At 37.1% G+C, this 25,955-nt stretch overlaps 1 protein-coding gene across 2 annotated transcripts in view; it reads right to left on the reverse strand.

Moving 5' to 3' along the window:
* Positions 1 to 11,185: 11,185 nt before the first annotated feature.
* Oseg1 (intraflagellar transport protein Oseg1) overlaps positions 11,186 to 25,955 on the reverse strand; it is a 796,421-nt gene continuing 781,651 nt past the window's right edge. For both annotated transcript variants that reach the window (XM_090410292.1, XM_090410285.1), the window contains exon 28: positions 11,186 to 11,438. In XM_090410292.1, coding sequence (XP_090266418.1) covers positions 11,337 to 11,438 — 102 coding nt within the window. In that variant the 3' untranslated portion in view covers positions 11,186 to 11,336. The remainder of the gene's footprint in view (positions 11,439 to 25,955) is intronic.

Genomic DNA, 25,955 nt, shown 5'->3' on the forward strand with positions numbered 1-25,955 from the left:
ATGGTGGAGAAGTTCTACAGAGAACCTGCCTCTCACTCCCCTACTTACACCCTGTATAAACTGTATACTCTTTATACAGTTTATATAGGGTGTGAGTAGGGAAGTGAGAGGCAAGTTTTTTTCGTGCAGAGTTGTGAATGATTGGAATGCCTTGCCTGAAAAAGTGGTGTTTGCAAGGAGTTGGAATGTGTTTAAGACACGGTATGATGAGATGTGTGTGATAAACGGACCTCCCGGATGAGTCTTTGACTCCATGAGGTCTTGGGGTAATAATAATAATAATTAGTATTAACTGAATGTTATAGCCTCTCTTATTTCTTTAATCATTATTATCTGAATATAACGGCTTCTTCTTCTTAGTCATGGTCATGTGGTATTTTTGCAGTTCCTTTACTAACTCCATCTCTTTTACACTGAGGTATCTAATGCATGCTGACAGCATCTTTCTTTCGTTCTGTGAAGCTTGTGTTTAATTACCATTATTAAGTACCTGATATGTACTCTCAAGGGGTGTGCAAATTACTGATGGTACTACATGAAAAAAGCTTACATTCTTATTAACTTCCTATTGACAATCTTCCTCCAAATTAGTCTGTTATTTGTCTCCAATATTCCCAAATCTTATATTTCTGTCTTATAATTACATCAATCCACCAAGATCTTGATCCTCCTCTGGATCTTCTCCCTGCCATCTTGAACAGCAAACACCTAATTTACTAACCTTTTCTCTCTCCCATTGTTTAAGTGACCATACCTAAGATTAACTCTAATCGCACATTCCTGAATGTTAACAATGTCGAGTTCCTACCTAATATCTTGATTTTAAATAGTGAATTTGCCATTAAAGTCATTTGTTTACTCTCCTAATTTTTCTCACTTTTGTTTCTCACTAATCCCATGCCTGTAAGTTAAAATTGGTTTGAACGCTTCATGAGAACAACTAGTTTAGATTAATTTGTATGGAATAAGTCAAGACACTAATTTTAGAGTTCTGACTTATTCCAAATAAATTTAATAATTTAACTCACTATCATGCCAGCTCTGCTTATTTATCCTATTGTCTATTTCCAAACTGAGTTTGTCATGTTCACTAAAAATTGTGTCTAAATAGCTGAAATGCTTTACTTGTTCTATAGGTTTCCCCATTCATTCAAAATTTGTTACAATGGTTATTCAATTTAGTTAAGGAAGCTTGGACACTCAAACTGGATTTATTTAAGAATATAACATCTGCATAAAGTAAAAAGCTAAATTAACTTCTCCAATTTTTACATCAGGCCAAATGTCACATTCCTTCATAATGTTATTCACATAGATGATGAATAACAGCAGGGATAGTGTGTAGACTTGTAGCATTTTGATCAGCTTTCTCCTTGTACTTTTAACACAGTCATTATTGAAGAAGTCGAAGACCTACAAAGAACAGCTGACATTAAGTGAAGAAGGAAAGAGATATGAGTTGATAATGAACACTGGGAAAAAAAAATAAACAATGATATGAAGAGAAAAGAGGATGAAGAAGTGAATAAAGGCAATCCAAATGAGCTGGAAGAAATTAAGAACTTCACCTATGAGCAACAAGACATGATTTAGACTGTAAAAAAACAGACAGCATCTTGGATAACAAAAGTAAGCCTATAGACAATGGTTAAGATAAGGAAAAGTTAAGCAGTGAGAAAAAGCTGAGAGTACCCGAAACTTGTATGTTCACAAGTGGATGTGAGACATGGGTTATAGTCAAAGATTCCGAAGCAAATATTGGCATTTGAAAGAATATGATATAGAAAGGTTCTACAAATTGGATGAATGCAGGAGGTAACATGAAGAGTTCTATAGAACTGTAAATCAGAAAGAAAATCTAATGCAGAAAATAATTAGAAGGAAATTAAACTTTTTTTTTTTTTTTGGATATATCTATAGGATGGATGACAGCAGAAAGATCAAAACCCTGATGTTTGGGGGAATGATTAGCATAAAACAGAAGAGGTTGGCAAAGATAAATTAACAATACCAAGAAATTATATTCTTGGTTTAATCTTTTATCCAAGTGTAAGCAAACAAGTTTGCGCCTGAACTATTTTTAGGACTGGGGCAACTCGTATATAGAAGCTTATGACTTCATATCACTTGCCTTAGTAACCTATAATGCAAAGCACATATCCTTACATAGTTCAGGTGCAAACTTGTTTGCTTACACTTGGATAAAGGATTAAATGAAGAATATAATTTCTTGGTATCTTTAATTTATAGTATAACCAAGTGGAAAAACTTACAACTATCTCTAATCCAGAGAACTTTAGTAATAAGGTGCGACACCTTTTGGCTACTCATGTACGAAAATATGACTTCTGCATTACTTCAACCTTAGTATCACCTCTGGTCTGGCTCTCACTGATGAGATCTCAATAAAGGTCGAAACCAGTCTGGGTAGTGACCCTTCCTATAATGCATAGCTTTATACATGTCTACAAGGAGATGTGCTTTGCATTATGGGATACTAAGGCAAATGATGTGAAGTCTTAGCTTCCTTATATGAGTTGCCCAAGTCCTGAAAATACTTCAGGCGCAAACTTTGTTTGCTTACGCTTGGATAAAGGATTAAAGATACCAAGTATATAATTTCTTGGTATCTTTAATTTATAGTATAACCACGTGGAAAAACTTACAAGGATGGCAAAGATAAGAGTGAGCAGATTATGTAAAGGAGTGGTGTTGAAATTTTTGAGTCACTTGGTAATGGACAGAAGGGAATAGCAGAAAATAGTAAAAACTGCACCAGACATGGCATAGAGTCCATGGTGATGACCTTATTATGATGGACCTTTTCCAAATGTACAATACCTAAACAGAGATTTTTGCTATATTCCCATGTCTTCTTAACCATTTGTTTTAAAGTGAAAATCTCAATGTGATAACCTGTATCTGGCCTAAACTGAGCTTGTCCTTTTTCAAGTTTCATTTTAGTCTCTTCTCAAGTATTCTTGCATAAATTTATCTGGAAAACTTAGTAGAGAATTTTTTTTTTTTTAAGACAGGAACTATAAGAGCTGTACCACAACCACTTGGAAATTATTTATGCAGTGCATACTATAAAACTTCTATACCTCTATATCTGAACAGTTCTGTTTGAATAGCATCTACACTGGCTGACTTTATATAAAATATGTAAAGTCAGCCAGTTCTCAATCAAGATGTACTCCTGATTGCATTCCTTCTGAATATTTTCTATCCCTGTTCTACTGCGTTTCATTCAGCAAATTTTCAAAGTAATTAGCTCATATATCCAGAATATGATTATGTTCAGTTTTTCATGTCACTGTTATCATCTCAGATTCCTTTTACAGTCTATTTCTAAGCTTTTCCAACTGCCTCCAGAACATTTTGCAATCTTTATGATATCTGTCTTCTATATTCTTACCCAAGTCCTTGTCTTGACTTTTATTTAGTTACTTTTACACACTGCTTTGCTTTCTTACAGTTTTCTCCATGTTCTCTCAGAGCACATGCTGACTTAGTTGCTGGAACTTTTTACATGCTTTATCCATACAGACCTCACTACACTGCTCTCTGGCTGAATTCTGCTAGTGAGTCTCAAAGATTTGATTGTTTTCAAATCGCTTTACTTTTTTTTGAATAAAATGCATATATTGAGTCTACAGTTGGTGTAACGATGCAGCTGTTACAAGGTATTATTGAAACAATTCACTTCATAAAACATTTATGAATAATGCTTACAAATTAATATTAAAAGCATAATAAAGTGTAATTCTGACATGTTTTTTTTTATTTTTGCATGTGAAACATTTCCAAGTTTTACTACTAATTTCTCTCTTAAGGTGTGTTATATAACATTCATTACAGAATGGTACATACAATAGGAGTGCATGCAGATTGTGGATATCAGTGTTTACTGAATAAACTATTTATTTTTAAGATTTTATATATATGACAGAAATAGTAGAGTGGATGTTTTCATATTGTAGGTATGAAAAACAAGATTAAGTCACCAGTGCACCTAGTAATCTGCTGCATGACTTACTTTTTAGTTTCTACCTAGTTGCATAGCTTTTCTGATTATGAGTTTGTGTATGCTTATTAATCCTTATCAGGATGTCAATTTTTTAAAATGCTTTTCCACAATTAGCAAAAAGAAAACACATTGAAATTCTGTTTCATATACAGCAAACTACCTCTTTGTTTATCTGTGAAGCAGATAAACAAAGAGGTAGTTTATCTGCTTCACAATGATATCATAACTACAGTTTTGATATCATTTTTGATATCTGACATGGCACTCTTTCCAAGGTTAATTTATCGCTTCCAAATCTGAGCAATCCAGACATGGTCTGAACAGGGCTTTATACAATGGAATCATACTGGTCAGCATTCATCTCAGTATCACAGCAATTCTCTGGGTTACCACCTTTGCACTATGTCCACTAAACATCAAGTTTTCATGAATTATTATCCCAAGTTCATTGTCTCCTTTGATTCTTCTAGTATAATTACTCCAACAGAGTATACAGCCTCCCATTGATGAATCCTTAAACTCCAAGACATTACATTTAGTTGCATTAAACTGAAACCTCTATGCATTTGCCCATCTGTCCAGCTTATTCAAATCTTTTTGAAAAGCTGCCACATCAGCACTATTACTGATAACCCTTCTCAGTTTCATCTAATCCGGGCTGTCCAAACCTTAGGTAATCAGGGCCACATTAAAAAAAAAAAGATTTATTCGAGGGCTACATCCAGAATAATAAATACAGTTCGTACATTAAATTACTCAGAGAGTTCTGCCGTTAGTTAGTTAACAAGCATTTTGAAAATTTCATAAGAAAGAAAAGTCATGATGCTTATAAAAGTTTTTATTGAAACAGTAGACAAGAAACAATAATTGTTTATTTCATTTTAGCGAGAACTCTGTGGTAGTTCGATTTTGTATACCAAAGTATCTATATCAATTTTGATTCTTGTGGTTGCCAATCGCAATAAATCTGCAAAGGAATTATCTGTCAATAAACATCTCTACTCTACTCTACTTTACTTTCATTAAATCAAAGTAGAGATGTTCATTATCTGTCAATGAACATCTCTACTTTGATTTAATGAATTTCAGAGTTGAAAAAGTGCTTTCACAAAGATATATGTCCCGAGCATTGAGCACATCTTGAGTCCAAAGTTCCTCAATTTCGGGTACCTCTCTATTGATAGCAATTTAAAAAAAAAATCATCATATTGGAGGCTTAATGGATTGTATACAGCACTCAGAAAGGAATAAAACAAAATTTAATACTTCCTATATATTTCATCTCAGTAAATGAAACATCTTCAGGGATTAAATGTAACATAAAAACAAATAACACACCACACTAAGCCCAACCATGTGGATGACGCTAAAGTCCTATCTAGGTGGAGCGCCCTCTAAGGGCAGTTGAGGTGGCCTGGAATGTAAAGTGGGACCTCTGGTGATAAGCATTTCCCAAATCTTAGGAAGCTTAATGCAACCATATTTGTTGAGATTCAGTTGATTTCTGAGAGTGGCTGCTGATTCTAAGAATAGTCTCTCTTTTTTGAATTTGCTGTGGTGGAGCATGGTGGTTTTTTTCCATGAGATCCTGTGGGTTGTATCCAAGACATGGTCAGCCAGGCCTGACTGACCATAGTCATGTTTGCAGATGTATGAGTTATGTTCCTCCAGGCAGATATGGCTGATCTGCCTGTCTGTACCTGTCCAAAGTACACCAGTTTACAGGAACAGGGTACTTTATAGACTCCAGGCACTGAGAGAGGAGGGAGCTGATCTTTTTTAGAGCAGATAAGGGTAGCAAGTTTGTGGTGGAGCTTAAATGCTGTGTGTAGGTTGTACTTTTTTAAAATCTTGGCTATTTTTTCGGATATGCCACGGATGTAGGGTATGGTGATGGCATTTCTAAACTCTTTCTGAAGAGAAGCCCGAGGAAAGGGGGAGGACCTGATTATTTTTTTTAATACTGTGATCGCTGTAGCCATAGCCATTGGAGAGGAAAGTGTTGTGTATGTGGTCAAGCTCAGTTGTACGGGCAGTTCCACTGGAACAAAGATTGTGGGCTCTCTTGGTAAGAGTTTTAATAATTCCATATTGTTGAGCGGGGTAATGGTGGGAGAGTTTGTGAACGTATCTGCCTGTGTGCGTGGGTTTTCTATATACAGTGAAGGAAAGTGTACTGTTGGGAAGGCATGTAACTAAGGTGTCTAAGGAAGGGTAAACAATTGTTCTTTTCCTTTTCCACTGTAAACTGGATTCTTGGATGTAGGCTGTTGAGGTGACTGAGGAAAGAGTCTAGTGTGTCTGGGCCATGAGGCCAAATGGAGAACATATCATCTACATATCTTAGCCAGATAGAAGGTTTGAGAGGGGCTGAGTCTATGGCTCGTTTTTCAAATTCTTCCATATAAAAATTGGCAAGAGGGGGGTGGGACCCCAGACCCCATGGCAGTTCCCTCTATCTGCTTGTAGATTTTGTTCTTCCAAGAAAAATAACCAGAATTGATGGCAAAGGAAAAGAGATCTAAGATGGCAGAAGGAAAAACGTTTTTTAAGATTAAGGTATCAATTAAGGGAATATTGGTAAACAATGAGGAGATGTCAAAGCTTACCAATATGTTTGTTATTTAAGGTTAAATTTTCTATGAGGGTTTTAAAATGGGTACAGTTTTTTATATAGGATGTGGAAAGCCCAGTGAGGGGGGTCAGAGCTGGCCAACTGTTTTGCCAGCTTGTAACAAGGTGCATTACTGGCACCTACTATAGGTCTTAGTGGAGAATTGGGTTTGTGTATTTTTGGTAAACCGTATACATTTGGGGGGGGACGGGAACGGAAAGGTTTGAGTTTTTTCTTCGTGATTTCTGGGGGCCAGGAAGACACTTTTTAAAGTAAGTTTTTTAGTTTCTTGAATTAATTACTTTTTGGAGGCGGAGACTGGGTGAGGATGTTGGCGACATCAAGTCTGATGTCATTTGCTATCTCCGGCGCTAAGCGACAGATACCGCGTTCGACATTGTACATCACATCAAGCACCGGCACTTCTTTAGGAGCGACTGCGAAATTGTGGCTGAGGCTTAGGGCACTGACGGCATCATCGTTGAGCCTTTTGGACGATAAGTTCACTACTGTCTGGAGCGGTTGAATTTGCGGTTGTGGTTTGGCTTTAACCAGGTTTGTTAAATTTTTTGATATATTTATTTTGTCTTGGATACAACCCACAGGATCTCAAAAAAAAAAAAACCACCATGCTCCACCACAGCAAATTCACAAAAGAGAGAGAGACTATTCTTAGAATCAGCAGCAGCAGCAGCTCTCAGAAATCAACTGAATCTCAACAAATATGGTTGCATTAAGCTTCCTAAGATTTGGGAAATGCTTATCACCAGAGGTCCCACTTTACATTCCAGGCCACTTACAACTGCCCTTAGAGGGCACTCCACCTAGATAGGACTTTAGTGTCACCCACGTGGTTGGGCTTAGTATTGTGTTTTATTTGTTTTTATGTTACATTAGTTTTTTTGTAATCCCTGAAGATGTCTCATTTACTGAGATGAAATATATAGGAAGTATTAAATTCTGTTTTAATCCTTTCTGAGTGCTGTATACAATCCATTAACCCTCCAATATGATGTCATCACAGCACCTAAGCCTCTACACACGGTTAAAAAAAATTTTCTCCTTTTTCACTTCTGTTAGTATAAAAAAAAGTGTAAGAACGCTTCTTTGACACATCTAATATTTGAAAAACATGTGGATATATAGTGATGTAAAAACACCAACTTCGAGATTATCGATTAGTGATAGAATTAAAAGATGTAATACGCATTCGATTCAAATTGTTATTTTATTTTTTTGTTTGTGAAAATCAAAACAAACAAGTGGGCCACACAAAATCGCACTGTAAGGCCCATGCAGCCTGCAGGCCGTGTTTTGGAAGCCTTGACCTAATCTGTAAACAACTGAATATCTCCCTACAATCTGCTGACAATGTCATTGATATAAAGGTTAAACAATATGGATCTCAATACCCCGAGTGGCCCCACTTCTGTCTGATTCCTTGATACTGCACCCTCATAAACAGCTCTCTGATATCAGTCAGATAGCTAATCCCCAGTCTAATTCACTAACCTCATATGTTGTAACTTAAATGTCAGCTTATTGTGAAACCCTGTCAAATGCCTTTATAAAATCTATAAAGCAGTATATGCCTTTCTGTCATCAACCATTCATTATTTTATTATTAAAGGCAATTAGATTACTAAAACAAAACTACCCTCTTAACAAATCCATGCTGCCCTCACAGATAACATTACATTCACCTGCCCAATGCTGTATACAGTCTCTCGATAATTTAAGACTATCCTCTTAACAAATCCATGATGCCCTCACAGATAACATTACATTCATCTGCCCAATGCTGTAAACAGTCTCTCTCTAATTTCTCCAAAATCTTAACTATTGAAAAATAAAAACTGGTCTATAGTTTGATACTTCCATTCTATTCTTATGCAAAGGCACTAGCTTACCCTCCTTCCACTCTTTGGGATCTTTCCTATAGCTAGACTCCCATTCAAAAGGCAAGTTAATGGAGATGTCAATTTGCTAGTGCATTCTCTCAAAACACATGGCTAAATCTCATCCAGTTCCATTGCCTTATTGACATCCAGAGTACTTGTAGCAGGTTCTCCTCTTGCACTTCTGAACCCTCTAGTAATAAAACCTTTTCCAGGAAGAAATACCCAATAAAGTAATCATTAAATAATTCCATTAGGCTTCTACATCAGTCACTCTATTCTCATTTTCATGTAACAATGTTATTCTTTCACAATCATTTCTCCTCCTCCTGGGCACATAGAAAGAGAATTCCTCTGGATTTTGCTTGGATCTCAGGGATAATCTTTTCTCATTTTCATGTTTTGCCTTCCTTACCAATCTAGTAGCTTTCTTTTCCTAAGTCTTGTATTCCTCATGCAGCTGTTCTCTACCCTTCTCTATAACCTCCTTTACATCTGTAGTTCCCATTTGATATCGTTAACCATCCACTTTACACCAAATCTTGTTCTCTTTTTCACTTCAGGTATACAACTTGCCATTGTCCCTAATAAAATTTCTTCACTTTCCATGCACTGATGATATCTCACCCTTCCAATTCTTCTACCCATGGAATTGCTCCCAGCTGATTTCTAAGATTATTATAATTACTTGCCTTATAATTTCCCATAAATTATTTTATTCTTGATATTTCTGCATAGCAGTTTACACTCTGAGTCAAGACTACATGGTCAGTCTCTCCAAATGGGGGATAGGGATAACATATTGGTTATAATCAGGTCCTCTGATGTTAGGACCAAATCCAAAACTCTAGTGGTCCTTCTACTACATGTTGCCTGAGGCATTTGTCAAGAATTCTAGAAATTCCATCCCTTGCTACTGCATGCTGTTTCCTCTTTCCCAGTGTGTTGTAAGTATTTAGTTAAACCCATAACGAGCATTCTTTTTACACTTGCCAAACAAACTTAACTGCCTAAACATTTCCTGTTCTTCACTATATTCTCTGGCCTACAGCAACATTTCTCTCCAAATCCTCTGCTCTCACTCTGAGAGGACACAGCTCATCACTTATTATAAGCAATCCCCCCACTACCACATTTGTTCTTCCTATCTTGCTGAAATATGCTGTATCCTTCTACTTCTATTCTGATGTATAACCTTCCATCAACGATGTTTCAATGATCCCAATAATCTTTGGACCAGCTGAGATTATCAATGTCATTAATTCATCTTTATTCCTGATACTCCTGGCATTTTGTATAAAGAAACATAATGTATTGTAAGTATTTCTATACCCAATATTATTCCTTCCAGACTCCATTTGACTCTACATAACACCATATGTTCTTTTATCTCCTCAGTGTCTATTCTCACAAGAAGCTACTCCTGCTTCTATTCTCCCTGTACTAATACTCTCACTTGCCTCGAGAACAACATTCTTTCCAGATGCCTACATCAAATCATTCAAATGCAGTCTGTCTCTCACATCCAGCTCTCTCTACTATTCTGAAATGCACTCCAAGCATCCACCTAATCCAAGAATGTGTCAAATTTCTTTTGACGCATTCTTGCTATCAAGCCATTCATTACTGATGGTTTTCTCCTTCACTCTGCATTATCATATCTTGGTAGCATGCTTATTATCTTCCCTCTCATTATACAACCTCAATTATAAACTTCAAATCTTTTGCTACCTAATTCACACTACCTTCTAGGTCATTTGTATCCACAATCATCTCATCTGCTCTTTTAGCATACTTAATTGCCATAGTCACATTCTCTATCACTTCTGCAGGTAAGCACTCCTCTAACATTCTATTTTGCACTTCACAAATCACTGAATCTCCATATATCACACCTCTCACTGCTCCACTCATTTCTTACTCACCTGCATCCCTCACTTTGCTCTAACTCTCTCTCTCCTTGCACTCCCACTTACCTGCCTTCTCTCCATCCATATCTTTCCTTCCTCTCATCCCATGATTCTCCTATTCTCTCTCTCTTACTTCTACCTTCCCTCTTGTTTGTTTCACATCAGTTAGCATTTCCAGTCACCGATTTCTACTTTCATGCTTCTGAACTCATTTTTCATAAGTTCCACTTCTCTCTCTCTCTCTCTCCCTCCAAGCAACCAACTCTTACTAAACTCCCATCATTACATCCTCTAAATCTTAACAACTACTTTTCTCCTCCACTGCCTAATGTATTTCCACATAACACTCATCTTCCTCGTCTATCTCTTACAGCATTTGCTCATTTCTGGTACAATGCTATTGTAGCTGCTAAAATCAATGTCATCAATTTCCTACATTTTATGCAGACATGCACTCTCCACTCTTACCTGCCACATTTCTAACTGCTGGGACATAAATATGCCACATTTTAATCAAATCATATTTTCCAGCATATATGATCTGTGATTGAAAATGCATTACCAAAGTTTCTGGTGGTCACTGGTTCATATGCAAGTCATTCACTAATAAGAGGTCATGATAATGCATTATGAAATGGCTGTAGAAGGTTTAGTTGTCTAGAATGGATGTATATATGCATCAAAATGATGACTAATTAACAGACTTCTCTATTCTTGATTTTTTTTTTTTTTCCATACTGAATTTTATATTTATTTATTTCGGAATAAGAAAATTTGATGAAAATATATTCATCAGCATATTATAGGATCTATTTACAGATGAATATTATTTTTAAAAATCATTAAATAGTACATTTTTTTTTTTATATTCAAAACATCAAATGCTAACTGAAGTCAAAATTCTGGGTTTCTTCTTGATTATAACGACAAAATGGACAGTGGCTCTTCTGCAGCACTTGAAGCTCATAGTCATCACTGTGAAAGAGCTGAAATAAAAAAAAAAAAAAATATATATATATATATATATATATAAAATACAAATTTGGAAATAGCATTCATCAGAGAATCACCACTGATTCTCAATTGTGGATAGCAAGTGCTATGAAAAGTTTTTAAAACTATGTATTAACAAGACTTTGAAAGGAGCAAAAGCTTACAATATAATCCCTCAAGGATATTATAATGGTACCATATAATACAGTTTTCCTTATTATAGTTCTGATGTATAATTTTCTACCAAATTGCAAACCTGACAAATTTATAATCTGTAATTTCATTATGAAGACTTCTGTGGTATGTAGACATGATAAAATTGTAATGCCTGTTTTAAACAAATAGAATAACTCTGTAAAAAAATGTTTATTCAGACACTCAACTAATTTTGCACAAACAGGAGATATAGCGAATAAAATAAAAAAATTTAAGCTGCAAAACAGGTAACAACCACACTGTAAATATTTAAAAAAAAAAAAAAAAAAAAGACCAACATGGGAACGCATGCTTGTACTACGTAGCCATTTAATGGTTGGTGGCATTATGCATGCCACTAGCTTCCACATGTGCTAGATGTTTTATGAGAGAGGACCATGTTTGATGTAATGTCATGCCTTGTTTCTTGTTGCACTGTTGTGGGTGTTCTTTCATTTCTGCTAACTCTGAACTCTTTTGAGTAGAAACTGTAATCTGTGTGGATCATTGTAGTTTGGTGTCAAAATAATTCATGTTTGGTCTCTGTTATATGTGCCACCAATCCTGATTTGTGTTTTCTCTCTTTCACATCTCTAAAATAGTTGGACAAACTTATTCTTGGTATAATACCAAGTTTTTTTTTTTTTTTTTCATCTCAGATGGTGACAATGTGTCATGTAAGTATCATCAGCTATGAGTTGGCTTCTTGTAAACTGAGCAACAGTTTGTTTTGCTTGGATACCTCTATTAGCATGTTTAGAAATGGTAATGATCTACTGCTTTCTAATTCAATAAGATTTTTTCTCATCTCCTTTGGCCTCCAAATCCATGCCATCCACTATTTAAGAAACCTGGAATTTAGATCACCTCAAACTTGTGGGTTGTGTTACACAGGATAGAAAGGTGGGTTGGAAGAGATGCATTTTGTCTGAACATTTCAAAGACGTGGAGAAGGAGAGAAAACACAAATCAGGATTGGCAGCACACAATTGATACCAAACATGAAGTACTGTGGCAATCTATGCAGATTATAGTTTCTACTGTTCAAAGAGTTAGCAGAAATCCACAATAGTGCAGCAAGAAAAAAGGCATGATATTACATCAAGTATAGTTCCATTTCATAAAACATCTAGCACATAAAGGAAACTAAGGGCATGCATAATGTAACAAGTTGTTATATACCACAAGTGAGAATTCCATTGTTAGCCTCTTTTTTTTCAAATATTTATATTGTGATCGTTACCTGGTTTGCAGCCTAATTTTTTATTTTATTCACTATATCTCCTGATATGTAACACAATTTTTTTTTTTCACAGAGCTAACTGAGTATCTGAATATATATATTTTTTTACTATGAAGCAATTCTCTTCTCATGCTCTTAAGTAAATCTGCTACTAATTCCTCAGACTCCTTTTTTAACTAAACTGAATAACTGCTGTAACAAAAGAGCCAAGTGCTTCATTTTAGCAATGTTAAAATGGACTGAAATAGAGGATATTAAAAATCCATCCTTATTTCATAGCCAAAGAGAATACAATACTTGAAACCGTGACCGCCTCGAGGATAAGGTGGTTAGCCCTATGCCTCCTAGTGTGTTCTATGTCTGTAGATGTGTGTGTGTGTTCACGGGTCCAGTTTGCCTGTTCTGGGGGGGACGAAAAACCCGAGTTTCCAGGTGGGAAAAAACCCTTTATCTTCATATGAGTCCAGCTAACTCACCTTTAGTTGAAAGAAACCAGACTAAAGAAACTTTATACATACAAAGGTTCCTCACATCTTAGACAGGAACTGAACCCAGGTCTTTCTGACCAAAGGGCTTCATCTATACTGACTGAGCTATGGAGGCTCAGATATCTGCATAGTCACTTTTTATTAGTGCTTTTAATAAAGGTTTCATTGGCCTGACAGCTGTTTTGTACTGGTTGGTTCTCATCAGAGACCAGGCAGAAACATTAAGAGGGCAACAACCCTCATTCAGTACCCAAGCAATCCAATTGAGGTCGCCGCTAGAGGGTCAGGCGAACGGTCGTGTTTTCAGGGAGCTCCCGAAAGCTAAGTACAATTTTGAATGGAAATTAGAATATATGTTAAAAATCATAACGTAATATTGTCTAAATTTGGTAGCTTGTTGTGTCTGTGTGATTTTGGTGTAAATTCCGTTAATTAATTTAGTATTTAACGATACGTTTCATAGATTTGAATATGGCGCCAATGCGACGTAAGATAATGGCGTCCAAAAATACGACGCCATTGTTCAAAAACTATAATGTGAGAGAATTTGTCCAATGTGATGTGTGTGGAATGTATGCATTCCCGAATGAGGCTGGAGTTTGGATTGAAAGTGATAGTGGTGGGAGAATGTGTAGAAAGTGTATGCAAAGTGAGGAGTCGAAGTATGTGAGACAGTTATGGTTGAAGAAAGCCAGAATGCGAGTGAATATAGTGGCTCGATAGGGAATTGCGGTGTACAAGATGGCAATGTGAGCGGTGATCTAAGAAAGAGTGAGAGCAATTATACAGAAAGAGAAAATGGTTTGAATGATAAAAAAAATGAGGAATTATTTGTAGGAAGTGAGATCGCTAGGCTGCGCGCAGTGATACAAAATGCGCAGCGGCAATTAGAGCACCTGCAAAACTCTTTCCAGAGTGATTCGGCTAACGTAAATAAACAGCGTGGGAGAGTTTCCGAAATGAAGGAAAGAGTGTTGTATGGTGACTCGTTATTAAGAGGAGTAATAGATGGGAGTGTAACTAAATCGTACTTACTGGGTGCGAAATTTAAGGATGTAAGTGAGAGTATTAGAGTGCAAAAACAGAGGGTGAAAGAATTAATAATTGTGGCAGGTACGAATGAATTGAAAGGTGATAAATTTTTTATGAGAGAGGACTTGAAAGTATTGTTAAAGGTGGCAAAAGAAAAGAGTGACAGAGTTAGAATGGTGAGTCTGTTACCGCGGTATGACTGAGAGGAGTTTAGAAGGAGGGCCATAATCGCAAATGACATTATGCGCAGGTTATGCGGACGGTGTGGTGTGGAATTCGTGGACGTGTGGAATGAGTTTGATGGGATGGAATGAAAGGACTTATACAAGATGGATGGCCTGCATTTGAATGGACTTGGTGTGCGGAGACTGGAAAAAGTGTTGCTGAATGAAGTGAAACTGGATGTGCAGAACCAGGGAAACTAGAACTACCAAGGAGGGAGGAAGTGGATATCCAGACATCAGTGAGACAGTTGAGTGTAAAAATGTATATAATGTACCTGAGCCAGCACTAAGGACAAAAAATGGGAATGGAACATTTAGAATAATGCATCAAGATAGGGGTGGGACAAAGGGATCACTGCAATTCATGTATACTAATGCCAGGAGTATTAGGAACAAGAAGGAAGAATTTTTGGCCTTGATTGGCTCTTCCTGGCCACAGGTTATTGGCATTAGTGAAACATGGCTGACGGAAGATGATATAGTTAGTGGGATAGAATGTGTAGGTTATAGTATGTTTAGGAGGGACAGAGAGAATAAAATTGGGGGAGAGGTGTTATTGATGATAGCTGATGAACTGCAGCCAAGGAGAATTGAAGTATTGCAGGATAGTGAAAGGAGCTCATTTGAGGCTATTTGGTGTGAGATTGACACTGGCAGAATAAAATATACAGTTGGGTGCTGCTATAGACCAGGTGATGGAATAGATGGTGGAGATGATATGCATAAACAAATTGATGAAATGAGTGGAAGGAGGGTAATTATTATGGGGGATTTCAACTATGGTAACATTGATTGGAAGGAGGAGAGGACACATGTGAGGAAGGAAATGGATTTTATTCAATTATTAAGGGATAACTATCTGAAACAGCATGTAACCGAAAATACTAGGGGTGTGAGAGTGCTTGACCTGGTAATAGTATCTGAGAATTTGACTGTAATGAATATGACCATGTTGCCACCTATTGGTGAGAGTGATCATAAGGTCTTGACCTGGGAGGTGGCTAAAGGTGTGCAATTTGTGATTAAGACAGGGTATATGTGGAATTACCATGCTGGCAAGTATGACAAGCTTAGGAGATTGCTTGGATCAGTGCCATGGCATGTACAACTGCAAGGGCTGGATGTCGATAGAGCATGGGAAGTGGTCAAAGAGCATTTACAGGAGGTTATGGCTGATTGTATACCTAAGGTCCGAATAGTGAAACAAGTAGGGGTTAAATGGATGAATAACACCATTAAGCTTGAGCTGCAAAAAAAGAAACAACTATGGAGGGAATTTAAAGAAAGGGGTGACCTGCAGGCACACGAACGGTATAAAGTGCAGGCCAGAAGGATAACGAGTGTGGTAAAAACAGCAAAAGCCGATTATGAAAGGAAACTAGCTATGCAAGCAAAAGAGAATCCCAAACAGTTCTTTCAATATGCTGCAAGCAAGAAAAAAACTGTACATGGCAAAATGATTCTAAGGAATGACGATGGTAAAGAGTTCACTGAACCAGTCGATATAGTGGAGTTACTGAGCGCGCACTTTGCAAAAGTATATCATCTAGGTGGTGACGTTGAAAGAATGAAGGAACCATTAGTTTATACGGGAATTGTGATGAATGAAGTGGAGGTGAATAGTCTATTACAGAACCTTAATGTGAATACATCTGTGGGATTGGATGATATACCGGCACAGGTCTTGCATGAAGCGGCTAAGGAATTATCAGTGCCCTTGACCATGTTGTTTAATCTGAGTCTCGGGTCTGGCTTAGTCCCGAAGGCGTGGAAAGAGGGGAAAATAGTTTCACTGCATAAAGGAGGATCCAAGACTACGGTTGCAAATTACCGACCGATCAGCATATCAGGAGTCGTTGTCAAGGTCTTGGAGAAAGTAGTCAAGGGAAAAATACAGGAATGGATTGATGAAAATGAGATACTGTACAGAGGACAGCATGGCTTTGTGAAGGGTAGATCATGCCTCAGTAACTTGCTCAAGTTTTATAACAAGGTGACGGCTGAACTGGATAAGGGAAATGGGTTTACAGTGATACTGCTGGACCTGGCAAAGGCGTTTGACAGGATACCACATGGAATTCTAATCCGTAAACTACAACATATGGGAATGGATATAGGGTTGGTGAGATGGATAGCTGGGTGGTTGATGGAGAGATATCAAAGAGTAGTTTATTCAGGAGTAGAGTCCAAAAGACGGCCTGTGACTAGTGGTGTGCCACGGGATTCTGTTCTTGGACCACTGCTGTTTAATCTGTTCATTAACGATATAGGGAAGGGTCTAAGTGGGACGTTCATTTGTTCGCTGATGATGCAAAGTTGGGTAGGGCGATAGTGAACGCAGAAGATGTCAAAGTCTTGCAAGATGACTTAGATAGATTGGAGTTCTGGACTAAGGAGAATGGATGTCAATTTAATGTGACAAAATGTAAGGTTATGCATTTCGGAGTGAAAAGATTAGCAGCAGTATACCACATTGGTGGAACTGTACTCCAAGAGATTGATGAGGCCAGGGACTCGGGAGTGTTGGTGGATAGGGAGATGAAGTTTAGGGGGCACATTGCGAAAGTAGCTAAATCAGCTCACCAACTCACTTGGTTGTTGAAAAATACCTTGACGAGCAGAGACAAGCAAATTATTGTACCTCTGTACCGAGCCTTGATAAGACCTTATCTCGACTACTGTGCCCAGATTTGGTCACCTCGGTTCCTTCTTGATGGGGAGGAGGTGGAGAGGATCCAGAGGCGAGCGACTAAGATGATAGCAGGTCTATGGAATGAACCATATGAGAACAGGTTGAAGATTTGTGGGTTGCAGAAACTAGTTGATAGGCGGAAAAGGGGAGATATGATTGAGACATTCAAATTGCTAAAAGGATTCTATAGGATTAATTCAGATGATATTTTTGAGATCAGGACTGGTGGTGGGAGAACTAGGGGACACCCATGGAAGCTGGGCAAGAGCGTGGTTAGCAGGGGTGTTAGAGCTGGGTTCTTTACTTTTAGAGTGGTAAATGAGTGGAATAAGCTGCCAGAGTCTGTTGTGGGTGCTATGACAGTGAGCGAGTTCAAGGCAAGGTATGATAGATACTGTGAGAATGTTGAACAGTTGTGTGAACATGATGTTTAGGGCCTCCCTCGATGAGTCTAAGGACTCCTGGAGTAGCCCGTAGTAGTAGTAATAATAATAATAATAATGTCAGAGAATTGTATTTTTCATAAGTGAACTCTCGGTCAGTGAATAAATTGTAATAATCAATATTTAATATCCCCTAGTTCAATTTATTTTAATTGCCAAAATGAAGCCTTTGGCTGTTTTTTAATTCTTACAATTTATGCACTGACTAAGAGTTCACTTATAAAAAATACAACTCTCTGACATTGGATTACTTTGGTACTGAAACGAGGGTTCTTGCCCTCTTAAATTCACGTAGGGTTTCACTAGCCTGACAGCTTTATCAAAAGCACTAAAAGGTGGCTACATGGATGCCTGGGCAGTGCTCTTGTTTTTTAAGTAGTGCAAGCTAAGGCAACTCCAATGCCAAGGTTTGTATTCTCATAAGCTCTTTGTTGAAATTTTTGAAACTTTCAAAGTTTCTACATATATTTGACTTTGAAATAAGTTTGGATCTTTAATATCCCCTATTTCAATCTACTATAACAAATTAATGAAAATTAGCAATAAAAAAAGATGAAAAACTATGAAAATAGTCAGTGACATGGAAAACATCAATACATAAGTTCACAGTTATCTACCTATAAAATAAGTAAAATATACAAGAATTTTGGGCATATTTTTCAGTGAAAAAGCTAGCGTGCTGTTATCTGTTTGGTTACCAATAATTACAAGATATATTAAGCTAGAAAGCAACATGCTCTCATATGGAAGAACCATGTTAATTCATAAATAATTTAGAACAAAAACAGTATAGATGGTAGCCAACAAGGGCTGAAATTATTGCTTAGAGTTCTATGGAAATCAAGAGAGTGTGTGTGGAAGCAAGGGATAGAGATGGGAGAGAAAAGAGAGAGAGATTGGAAGCAGTAAAAGTCAGGGATGCCAGTGAAACAGGGATGAACAAAACTTTTTGGAGTATCATATATGGAGATTCGATGATTTGGAGTGTGCAGAGTAGAGTGCCAGGAGTGCTTGCCTGGTGGAACAACAGAGAGAGTGTGGCAATGGCAATAGGACTCGAAACAATAATTTTAGCCCTTACTGGCCACCATCTATACTGTTTTTGTTCCAATTTATCTGAGTAATTACGTGAGAGCACACTGCTCTCTAGCTTTAATGTAGTACAGTTGTTGTTTTTTTACCAGAGGTCAGGCCAGTAGTGTTAATTGTTTCCCAAATTTGTGTGACTTCAGCATACTGTGCATATTGTAATGTAGCTTGTTTCTTTGTATATGTGTGTACACTCCAGCTGATGACCTTGATATGAAGGTTGAAATGTTTGGTGATTGTTTTGGTTTATACTAAATTGAAGTTATATTACAGCATGGTGGTTGTTTCCATAATTTTTAAAAATGAAATAAATATGGAAAATGCATAATGAGATAATCAAGGCATACATGGCCAGTTGAATATATTTAGATGGAATAAAAGAGAAATCAGCTAAGACAGAAACCAGCAGTATTCAAACCAGTTGTTTCTTATTGATCTGAGAATTAGAAATAATTCTCAATCACAGATATGAGAATTCCAAGAAATGTTCAAAAAGTGGAAAAATAGATAATGGAAGAACCATATTAATAATGAATATTTTAGAAAATAACTTAGCATTATAGTAGGTACCATATTATTGTGTTACTACTTATTTTGACATCTGCATTACTTTTTTTTTTTTTTTTTTTTAAATTTTGAAGTGAATTAAAAAAATCTCACTATAATCCAGTTGAGTATGATTGTGAGTTGCATGCAAAAGAAATAAAAATTTTTATTAAAAAAAAGGTGAAATTTGATGCTACCTCATAGCAAAGCACTGAACCCACAAGATGGCATGCCATCTTGTGGCTGGATTTATTCATTTATTTCTTTTAGTCAGAGAGAACAAACAAATCCAGAATTTCTTCTGTTGAATCTTGGGGGCAATAAAAATATCTATTTATATGAGTAGCACCAAAAGTAGCTCTCTCTCTTTCTCAGTCCAGAAGAAGGATATAGACATGAGCGCTTTGTCTGTTTTGGAAAACATTTGAAACTATATTTATTATAGAAATTGAACTTTAGTGATTCAGTACAATTTTATAAATTGGTAACCTATTTACCTTGTTAAGATATACTCACAAAAAAAGGAAAAGTGAAGCTGATGAATCTGTTTTAAAATTTTAAATATGAAAAAGCTTCACATCATTGAACAACATGAAAGAGTTAAATGTGTGGTTGATGTTACATCATGCCATTTTAACATTTTTTCGTATGTGTTTCTTTTAACATGCATATTTTCTTGAAAAAAGGAGAAGTTATGGCATTTTTTTACACATTCTTTATTAAAACAAGAAAATAATTTCTTGTCTATTATAATTTACTTGGAAAGATAGTAAAAATCCTTTCTACAACTATCTCTGATCCAGAGTATTTTAATAATATGGTGATAGACCATTTTGCAGCTTGTATATGGAAATTATATGATTCCTACTTTCATTTAACTTTAACTACTCTAGCTCCTCTAGATGAGACCACAGTAAAGGCCGAAACCTTTTCGTGATCCATAGTAGTATACACACACTGAAAGAAATGTGCTGCACTGCAGAATATCAACTGTTTTGAATCTAAGATGTATGGTCACTGAAATAGAAATGGAGATGAGTAAAGAAGGCTATGAATTTAACCTTGGACAGTCTGGTAGAGTGTATTTATAGGTATATATAGGTGTATCTGATGGCCATGACTGTGTGTATGCATGTGAATGTCAATTGAAAGCAGGAAGAGAGAGAAACAGAACTGCTAAGAAAAAGATGGAAGGAATGAAGACTGAGTTGAGGAGGGCAAATGAAGATATTAAGAGGCTGGAAAGGTTGGCCAGTACAAAAAGAAGAACGAGAGTAGGTATGAGAGAAGGGCATCAGAGAGAAAGCTGAGAGAATAGCAGAGACAGGGGAAAGAGAGGATACTGCAGAGAGAATGTTTCGAAGCAAGAGAGGGATAGAGAGAGATGAGGAGGAGAATGGAAAGTGGGGGAGCAAGAGACTGGAAGCATTAAGTCACGGAAATAGAACTGCTAAGAAAGAAGATGGAAAGAATGAAGACTAAGTTGAAGAGGGTAAATGAAGATATTAAGAGGTTGGAGAGATTGACCAGTGCGAGAATGAGAGTAGGTGTGAGAGAAGGGCATCAGAAAGGAAGGTGAGAGAATAGGAGAGACAGGGGAAGAGAGGAAATTGCAGAAACACTCGACTTCAGAAACACAAACACACACTCTTGACTTTCTGCAATCTGAAGCAAGGGAGAGATTGAGAGGGAGGAGGGAAAGTGGGAGAGAAAGAAGAGAGAGAGAGAGAGAACAAGATTGGAAGCCCTTACAGTCAGGGAAGGATGAATGAATCTGTTCAGAATGTCACGTATGGAGATTCAATGATTCAGGATATGCAGAGTAGAGCACTAGTGAAGTGCTTCCTGGTGGTATGATAGACAGTGTGGCAATGGCAGTGAAGAGGAGGGAAAATGTAGAAGAGATGATGGTAATGGTTGGTACGAATTACCTGAGATTTAGTGTGAATCATGTAGCACAAGATTCGAGGTTAATGATACATGCAATAAAAATGTGTCTGAGGAAAGACAGTGAATATGTTGCCCTGGTATGATAGGAGAAGAATGGCAGTGATGATGAATGAAATGATAGTGAGAATGTGTGAAAAGACAGATCTGGAATATGTGGATGTCTGGAGTGCAATTGAGGATAGAAGAGAGACGTATGTAAGAGATGGATCACATTTAAATGCAAAGACTACACAGGAATTTGGAGTGACCGTTGTTTTTTGGGCAAATGAGCATGTCAGATCAGGGAAGCTATGAGGCTAGGAAATATTGTTGTGTCCCAATTTACGATTTCTACTCTAATCTTACAAATTCCTTTTATCTATATTCTTCTAACTTCTATGCCCAAGATTTTACCAAAACTTATACCAATATCTAAGTTACTGCTCCCCGTAGTACCCCTAATATTTGTATTTATACTGCGCCTGTTGGGATATTACATACATAAACAAGGAGAAAGAACTCAAATATATCTGAAAGTGTAACTATTGCAGTCGTGACACTTAACTCGATTCTCAACTTAAATTTTCCACGTGACTAAGTACAATATTTTCAAGTGGTTATCAACTGCACCATTTATGTTGTCATAAATAGGGAGAAAGTCAATCTCGAATATATCTCTTAGTATTTAAATATTATTGCAGTCGTGACTCTTAATCTCTTTCCTCAACATTAAATTTCCCGCGTGATTAGGTACGATAATTTTAAGCGGTGCATTGGATTAGCAACATCAGACAACTCTTTTATCATTGAACAAAAGGTTTATTAAGTTTCTAAACATGGTACAATTCAAATACTAAACTAAAATACTTATAGACTAACATTAAGTCATTACAAGCAATATGGCTATTTGTGATTATGCCGCCATACACATTAATTCATAAATTCACCTGATGTGAACAAATTAGATCAATTCACACTATCTGATTATTCATACTGAAGTAGATTAACAAATCATTCACTGCTAACACATACTTGTGACATTTCAATTATTTTATACATTACATTAGGCATTCAATTCTTAGGATTAATAATCCTAAGAATTGAATGCCTAATTACTTAATTCACACTATTCTGTTATACCGTTATTTGCACTAACACACAATTATGTCATTTAAATATCTTGTGCAATATAATAGACATGCAAAAATACCTTAGGACTCTTAATCATTCACAAATCTTTAACACTAGTCAATCTACACATAACACATTCTATCATATACTAAAGTCCTAGTATAACTTCAACAGTTCTGTATTGGAATCACGATACTTTTCACAGACAAATTTCTAGCTAACATAGGTTATGATTTACAGTACCTTTCTTGAGCTCTTCGTATGGGCCTTTATTCTTTTCCAAACGAACCGCTGGTATAACTTCTCGTAACTCTGGAATACTTTAACACACATATATTTGCTCTACTATCAGCAATGAGGACATCGATCTCTTTACAGCTTTCTGCTTTGCGTAGTTATCACTAGCGTCGAAATGAAGAAGATCCCTCCTTTTCTAGGACTCTATGGCAATTTTTCCTTTGCTTCCTACTCGGGAAAACGGGAATCGAAATCCCGCTCACTTTCGTTTCCGTGTTGTGACGAGGAGATATCACCCCTGTCGCCACTCAGGAAAACCCCGTGAACTCCACCGGAACCAAAACCAAACTCCAAGGCCAAAAGCGACCTCTCCAGGGGGTTACCAACCCTTTTCTAGCTGCTCCCCTAATGGCACCTTTTCTTACTTTCTTTCTCCTCCTTTTGCTTGTTTTTTTATCATCGACCAATTAGGGTGGCGTTTTCTCGCCAAACGTCATTTGATCGGCAAGCCCGTTCTCAATGTTTCAATCCAGGGATCGGCCCTAAGCGATAGCTTTGCTTTTCTTGTGCTAGCCTGACTTAATCCCCTTTCAAACTTTTTCTATGAATTCTACTTAATAACTTAATCTCTCACATAAAGTATTTTATGACTCACCCATTTCTACTTATTTACTTAACTCTCTCATTTTTAATCGTATTACAATATTAGTCTATACTTTCCTCTGTTAGCTACTTATTTAGTTAGAATTCCTTATTTTAAGTCATATTACAATATTAATACATTCCTTCCTTTATCAGCTACTTTAACAACAATCCTTACATTTTATACATATTACTGGATGCAAGAAATTTTCCATTAAATAATTCATTTTTTTTTTTTTTGCAGGGGTTTTAATTTATGATATTTATTCTTCATGTTACACCATGATGGCTGAGAATACTATATTCCTAAGATATCAGGTGTAACAACATGAAGGGAGTAATAATGGCTATAAGAATATTAGCAATGTGCTGGTTTTCTGCATAAAAATGTTTGGAGCATTAGGAATAAATAGAACAGGCTTGTGGCATTAATTGACTCAGTCTCTCTAAAGATTGCTGATAGCTCAGATAATTCATGTGCAAACTTTGTTTGCTTACGTTTGGATGAAGGATTAAATAAAAAAATATATAATTTCTTGGCATTTTTCTTAACTTATAGTATAACCAAGTGCACAAGACTGTAAAAATTACAGAGGAATAAAGTTGATGTCCCACACAATGAAAATCCTAGAAAGGGTTCTTGATGGTAGATTGAGGAAGGAGGTGAAGATTGCAAAGGAACAATTTGGCTTCATGCCTGGTATATCAACAACAGATGCTATCTTTGGGTTATGGCAGATGATGGAAAAGTATCGACAGAAACAAAGGGAGCTACATCTGGCATTTATTGATCTGGAGAAAGCATACGATAAAGTGCCAAGGCAAGAAGTCTGGAGCTGTTTGAGGGCGAAGAAAGTTCCAGAGAAATATGTCAGGTTGGTGCGGGAAATGTACAGAAATGTGAAGACAAGTGTTCGGACATGCCTGGGACAGACAGAAAGTTTCAAGTAACAGTTGGCTTGCATCAAGGGTCAGCATTAAGTCCGTTTCTGTTTAATATTGTGATGGAGGTGGTAACAGAGGAGGTGAGAGAAGATGCACCTTGGACAATGTTGTATGCAGATGACATCTTGTTGTGTGCAGATTCAAGAGAAGAAGGGGGAACTAAACTGGAAAGATGGAAAAAAGTACTGGAAGAGAGAGAGAGAGAGAGGGATGAAACTGAGCAGAAGTAAGACAGAGTATATGTGTTGCACAGTGGGCGGCGGACAGGAGACAGATCTGGAGCTGGAAGGAAATGTCATCAGGAAGGTGAGAGACTTTAGATACTTAGGTTCAACAGTGAAAGAAGATGGAGGAGCTGAGAAGGAAGTGGGATGCAGGGTACAAGCGGGTTGGAGGAACTGGAGAGAGATGGCTGGAGTGTTATGCGATAAGAGGGTGCCGATCAATCTGAAAGGCAAAATCTATAGGACAATAGTGAGGCCAGCTATGACATATGCTATAGAAACTGTGGCCCTGAGGAAAAATAACATCAGCAGGATGGAAGTAGGAGAGATGTATTTTCGCTCCTAAGTTACGAACTTAGGAGCGAAAATACAGGAGGCAAGGTTGAGATGGTTTGGTCATGTGATGAGGAGGGAGGATGAATATGTGGGAAGAAGGGTCATGAAGATGGATGTGCAAGGAAGGCAGAAGCATGGGCGGCCAAAGAAGAGATGGAGGGAGCTGGTAGAAGAGGACTTGAGGATGAAGAACTTGGATGTGGTGACAGCCCAAGACAGGAAGGTGTGGAGGAGACTCATTATCAACAGTGACCCCACTTAAGTGGGAGAAGCTGCAGAAGAAGAAGAAGATAGTATAACCAAGTGAAAAAACTTTCAATATCTCTCTATGATCCAGAGTCATTTAATAATATAATGAAACAACTTTTACTACTTGTATAAGGGAAATATATGACTTCTGCATTATTTTACCCTTGGTATCTTTTCTGGGTGTGGCTCCCACTTATGAGACTTCAATAAAGGTCAAAGCTGGAATGGGCAGTGGCCATTTCTATAATGCATAGCATGTCCAAAAGGGGCTATAGTGTGCACACTAGGAAGTTGGCCAACAGGGTGGTTAATGTGTGAAAAGAGAAGCTAGCTACCATTACATGATATGAGTGCATCCAGTGCCAGCTCCTGGCATCCGAATGCAATTTTAAGTTGAGCGCCTCTTACCTTTTTTTTTTTTTTTAAATGAACTTAAAATTTAAAGATCAAAAAATCAAAAGAAAGTTTTGAAGTGAATATAAGTTGAGCAGCTCTCAGATGTGAAATATAGATTAAAACACACACACACACACACACACACACACACACACACACACACACACACACACACACACACACACACACACACACACACACACAAAAAGAGTTTGAGAACAGGAACCAAACCTGAGATTCAGTGGCAAGCCCTGAAGAAAACACTGATTCAGCCAGAGAGGCATGTGGTGAGGTTGTCGGCAAGGATAGAAAAATCAGAACTCCATGATGGACACAGGAATTTAAAGATGCAGTGAACAAAAAGAAGAAAGCATATCAAAAGTTCCTGGCAAATAAGTCAGCTTGTACTCTTAGAGAATATTATTATTATTATTACCCCAACACCTCATGGAGTCAAAGACTCATCTGG

Source organism: Typopeltis vanoorti, chromosome 2 (assembly GCF_054136105.1).
Source record: "Typopeltis vanoorti isolate ZY-2024b chromosome 2, IOZ_Tvanoo_1.0, whole genome shotgun sequence".
In the NCBI taxonomy this organism is placed as follows: domain Eukaryota; kingdom Metazoa; phylum Arthropoda; class Arachnida; order Uropygi; family Thelyphonidae; genus Typopeltis; species Typopeltis vanoorti.